The sequence below is a fragment of the Henckelia pumila genome, chromosome 1, assembly GCF_033568475.1.
Source record: "Henckelia pumila isolate YLH828 chromosome 1, ASM3356847v2, whole genome shotgun sequence".
NCBI lineage: Eukaryota > Viridiplantae > Streptophyta > Magnoliopsida > Lamiales > Gesneriaceae > Henckelia > Henckelia pumila.
Window position 1 is genome coordinate 167,461,606 of NC_133120.1, and position 5,374 is coordinate 167,466,979.

The following is a 5,374-nucleotide window of genomic DNA, read 5'->3' on the forward strand; positions in this document are numbered from 1 at the left end:
ATTTAATATATTTTTATATATATACATGATTATTTGGAATTTGTACTTCATTAAAAAATTATTTTAATAATTATACTTCTAAATTATTTAAATAATTAATTATTTAATTTTTAAATTGATGTCCCGGTAAACCAGGGGGCCCGGGACACGAATGACCCAGACTGGTAGGGCTGTATTAAGGTAGCCCAGTAGCCTCAGGAGCCCGGAAAACCAGGTTTGCAGGACTTATTTAAGGCCCGTGTTTTAGGGGCATGATCCCCACGATTATCACCAACCCTAGCTTTCCGGGTTCATCGTACGTGACAGGCAAACATGGGCAACTACCACACCCACGATCCAGATCGTGGCCACTACCCTGGAATTGCGGGGTGACACTCTCACTCCAAGGCCTTTAAATATCTGGTCACAGATATTGGTAGAGGTATGTTCACTTAAAGTTCAAAAGCACTATATTCATTTTTCCTAAAAAGCCCACTCTATTTCTAAGTCTAACTTAAGCATCGGAGTGGCCCCGCCGGAACTTCCTCCGGCGTCCCACTAACGTGCTTTTTATCCCCTTCTTTGGTGTGCAGTTCATCTCGATTAAGGAAGGGCAGTCCATATATCACTTTCATTAGCCCGGTTTTCACATCAGGCCCACAACACTACCCTGATAGCCCGGGCCCTGGTTTTACCGACCATCATCATTGGCGCCGTCTGTGGGAAACTTGTTCTATAGACGTAGATATGGCTTCTCATGATCAAACATTACCTGGAGACCATCAGCCAGGACGGAATATTACCATTCCCTTGGAGCAGTTAGAATCATTTGTCCAAGATGTGGTACGGAAGTCGTTGATAGCTGCAAAACAACCACAATCAAAGGACATAACGGTGGAGGAAGAAGGAAATCAGGGTAATCCAAACCCTATTGCCCAGGTTCAAGAAGGAGAAGAAGAAGAAAGCTCTTGGATGCATTCAATACAGCCGTCCATGGCAGATGAGTTGCATGAGCTCAGGAGAAAGGTACAGAAGTTGGAGGAGGGGGGTTCCCAAATGGTTTGCCCCATCAAAATTCCGGGTTGCCCTTTTTCACAGGAGGTGATAGAGGAACCCTTGCCACTAAATTACAAGTCGGCTAAAATCCGGGAATACGATGGGAGCACAGACCCAGAGGAGCACCTGGCTCGGTTTGAAAATGTAGCCATGCTACATTGCTATGGAGATAAGATCAAATGCAAAGTCTTCCTAACCACTTTGGTGGATTCTGCCCAAAGATGATTTGAGAAGTTGGAGCCCCAGAGTGTTCAATCATTTGCCAAGTTCAAGCAAGTGTTTTTGCAGCACTTTGGCAGTAGCAAGAGGTATAGGAAAACTGCCTATAGCCTTTTTGAAGCAAAGCAGTCAGGAGAGGAGTCTTTACGAACCTACATCAAAAGGTTTAACAAAATTGCTTTGGAGGTCCCGACTTGTGCCCAGGAGACCAAGATCACGGCTTTCACTCAAGGTCTTCGGGAGGGGGAATTTTTCAAATCGCTGGTGAAAAAAGCACCCCGGACCTTCGAAGATTTGCTGACTCGGGCTGAAAAATACATTAACATGGAGGAAGCTCAGAGGCAGAAAAAGGAAGTGGCCCGGCGGGAGGGAGGCCGGGAACAAGGGAGAAGTAGGGACAACCATGATCCCATGGGGCGATTGTCCCGGTATGCTCCGTACCGAGGAACCCGAGATAAGGCTGTTCATATGTGTGAAGAAAGGGTCGACACACAGACCCCTGTTTCTAAGGAGAAGCTCTGGAAGTACTGTGCACTTCATCAAGAGTGCACTCATGACACCAGTGAGTGTCGAACTCTGCAGCAAAGACACCAACTGCCTTATGCTAGAGATGGTAGGCCGGTCCCAAAAAAGCCTCGAAGTGTGCCTTGGTTTCGGGGGTCACAGGCGTCGATTCCTCCCCGGGATGCCACCAGCTCTCGGGAAAAAAGAAAACAAGAAATGGATCATGCAAAAAAAGACAAAATATCGGGAGATGGGCCGGCCAAAGGTATCATTAACATGATATCAGGAGGATCTACGGATGGAGATTCCAACCGGGCTAGGAAGGCCTGGAGTCGGAGGGAAAGCTTAGGGGTGGAGGAAGGAAGGCAGGGTGCGGGGCCAATCATTACATTTGGACCCCAAGACCTGGAGGGAGTAAACTTACCCCATAATGACGCCTTGCTTATACAAGCTCGGATCGCCAATTATGATGTTCGAAGGGTGTTCGTTGACTCGGGAAGCTCAGTGAATGTCCTTTTTCAAGAAGCATTCGAGCAGATGGATTTGCAGGGGTATGAATTGAGCCCGGTAAAAACCGCCTTATATGGTTTTGCCAGGCACACTGTCCAACCCCAAGGGGAAATGTTGCTGCCTATCACCTTGGGATCAGGAGATGAGAAGAGGACGGTCATGACAAGATTCACATTAGTGGAAGCACCTTCTTCCTATAATGTCATCTTGGGTAGGCCGGCTATGAACTCTTTCAAAGCCGTAGCCTCAGCTTACCATCAAAAGATCAAGTTCCCAGTAGGAGATAAAGTCGGAGAAGTTCGAGGAGATCAGCCTTCCTCCCGAAAATGCTATGCTGAGACAGTGAAGATAGACTACAAGAGGGCAAAACAGAATGGAAAGGTAGGAGCCTTGGGGGGAAGAGAAGTCTGTTTGGTGGAGGAATCTAAAAGCGAGTATGAAGAGGTAGAGATGGAACCCGGGCAAACAGGGAAGTCTGTTAAGATAGCTCGGGATGTAGATGCATGGTTGATGGAAGCATTGAGAGGCTGCCTCATCCAGAATAAAGATGTGTTCGCCTGGGCTCAGGGTGATTTGGTGGGAGTTTCATCCCGGGTGGCGGAACACAAATTAAACATCAGCCCAGGTTCCCGACCTGTTATACAAAAGAAGAGGCATTTTGGGGCCGAGAAGGATAAGTTGATAGCGGAGCAGGTTCAAGAGCTACTGCGGGCCGGACACATTAAGGAAATACAATTTTCTACTTGGTTGTCCAACGTAGTGCTAGTACCAAAGGCCACGGGGAAGTGGAGAATGTGTGTGGATTTCCGGGATTTAAATAAAGCTTGTCCCAAAGATTGTTACCCTCTGCCCCGAATTGACCAGTTGGTGGACTCTACATCCGGGTGTGAGTTGCTGAGCTTCATGGATGCATACCAGGGCTATCATCAAATTCCTTTAGCCCTGGAAGATCAAGACAAAGTCAGCTTTGTTACCTCGGGAGGTACTTTCTGCTACATAGTGATGTCATTTGGTTTGAAGAATGCAGGAGCTACGTATCAGCGGATGATGGACAGAGTGTTCCGGGAACAGGTGGGCCGAAATGTGGAGGTATATGTGGATGATATATTGGTGAAGTCCAGGACCCGGGATAGTTTCTTACCCGACTTGGAGGAAACTTTTGCGACAGTTCGGCGATATGGGATCAAATTGAACCCGGCTAAGTGTATGTTTGGGGTGAAAAGTGGCAAGTTTCTGGGGTTCATGGTCACTGAACGGGGGATAGAAGTCAACCCTGAAAAAGTGAAGCTGTTGCGGAAAATGCCTTCACCAACATCTATTAAAGAGGTACAGCGATTAACCGACCGGATTACAGCCCTGGCCCGGTTTATAGCTCGATCAGCTCATCGCAGCTATCATTTTTTCCAAGTGTTGCGAAAAGCCCAGAGGTTCGGCTGGACTGAGCAATGCGAGCAGGCCTTTCAGGAGTTGAAGGAGCATCTGGCTAGCTTGCCTATCTTGGTTAAGCCGGAACCAGGGGAACGATTGTGGATATATCTATCCACTACAGAAAAGGCGGTCAGCACTGTCTTGATAAAAGAGGAAAAGGGAGATCAGAGGCATGTGTACTACGTCAGCCATGCTTTGAAGGGGGCGGAAGTTAGATATACGGAAATTGAGAAGATGGCCTTGGCTCTAGTAATAACGGCCCGGAAATTGAGACCTTATTTCTTGTCTCACCCGGTAACTGTTCTTACTAATAGCCTCCTGGGGCGTATTATGACTCATCCAGATGCCTCGGGAAGACTCGTGAAATGGTCGGTGGAATTAGGAGAATATGATATTGAGTACCAGCCACGTAAGGCCATCAAAGCCCAGGCTTTGTCAGATTTTTTGACAGAGGTGGCCGTTTTTGGCTGAGAAGAAGTGTGGAGGGTTTTTGTAGATGGAGCAAGTGGTGCTGGAGGCAGTGGTGTGGGGATCATCTTGATCTCACCGGCCCAAGAGAAGATTGAGATAGCCGTGAAGCTAGACTTCCAGGCCTCCAACAACGAAGCTGAATACGAGGCTGTGATAGCGGGGATGCAACGAGCCCGGGATGTCGGGGTAAGTCATATCATAATTTATTCTGACTCTCAGTTGGTTGTTCAACAAGTAAACAAAGACTTCTGTACTCGAGAGGAGAAATTGATAAAATATTGTAAGATGATTGAAGAGCTCGGGGCCAGTTTCGATACTTGGAGTATAGAGCAGATACCCCGGGAAAGAAATATGGAAGCAGACGCCTTGGCTAAGAAAGCGGCCGCAGGGGAAGGTGATTGTAGCGAATCCCTTCTGCAAAGGGAAACGGTGGCTACCATAGAAGCCGGGGAACCGGTCCTCCAAGTAAACACATGGAAAGCTCCGATTGTCAAGTACCTAACTCAGGGGAGCCTCCCGGAGGACAAAGGACGAGCCCGGATCATACGAAGACAGGCAGCCAGGTTTGCTATCTTGGGAGGAAGCTTGTATAGGCGTTCCTACCAGGGCCCTTTGCTCAAATGTTTGGAGGAAGGAGAAACCGAATATGTCTTGCGGGAAGTGCACGAGGGATGTTGTGGAAACCATGGAGGGTCTATGAGTCTGGTCCGAAGGGTGTTGCTGTCAGGATATTGATGGCCAACTATGCAGGCAGACGCATATAAGATTTCACGGTCTTGTGAAGGATGTCAGAGGTTCGGAATTATACAACATAGCCCGGCAAGCAACTTGACTCCGATATGGGCATCCTGCCCCTTTGATCAATGGGGTCTGGACATAGTGGGCCCTTTTCCACTAGCCCGGGCACAGAAGAAGTTCTTGTTGGTAGCTGTGGATTATTTTTCCAAGTGGGTGGAGGCAGAGCCTTTGGCGAAAATTACAGAGGCCGAGGTGATGAAGTTTTTATGGAAAAGTATAGTATGTCGATTTGGGCTACCAAGAAAGCTGGTCTCGGATAATGGCAGGCAATTTCAGGGCCAAAAATTGGCAGACTGGTGTGCTGAGATGGGCATCAAGCAGGTTTTCACCTCGGTCGCTTATCCTCAAGCTAATGGCCAAACAGAGGTAACCAATCGTACTATTGTTCGGTCTTTACAGGCGCGATTGC

At 47.9% G+C, this 5,374-nt stretch overlaps 1 protein-coding gene across 1 annotated transcript; it reads left to right on the forward strand.

Annotated features, from left to right (window-relative positions):
• The first annotated feature begins 726 nt into the window (after positions 1-726).
• Positions 727-4,902, forward strand: LOC140874415 (uncharacterized). The gene is made up of 3 exons (XM_073277701.1): positions 727-1,221; positions 1,324-4,105; positions 4,193-4,902. The coding sequence occupies exons 1-3, from the start codon at positions 727-729 to the stop codon at positions 4,900-4,902; spliced, it is 3,987 nt and encodes a 1,328-aa protein (XP_073133802.1).
• Positions 4,903-5,374: the final 472 nt, after the last annotated feature.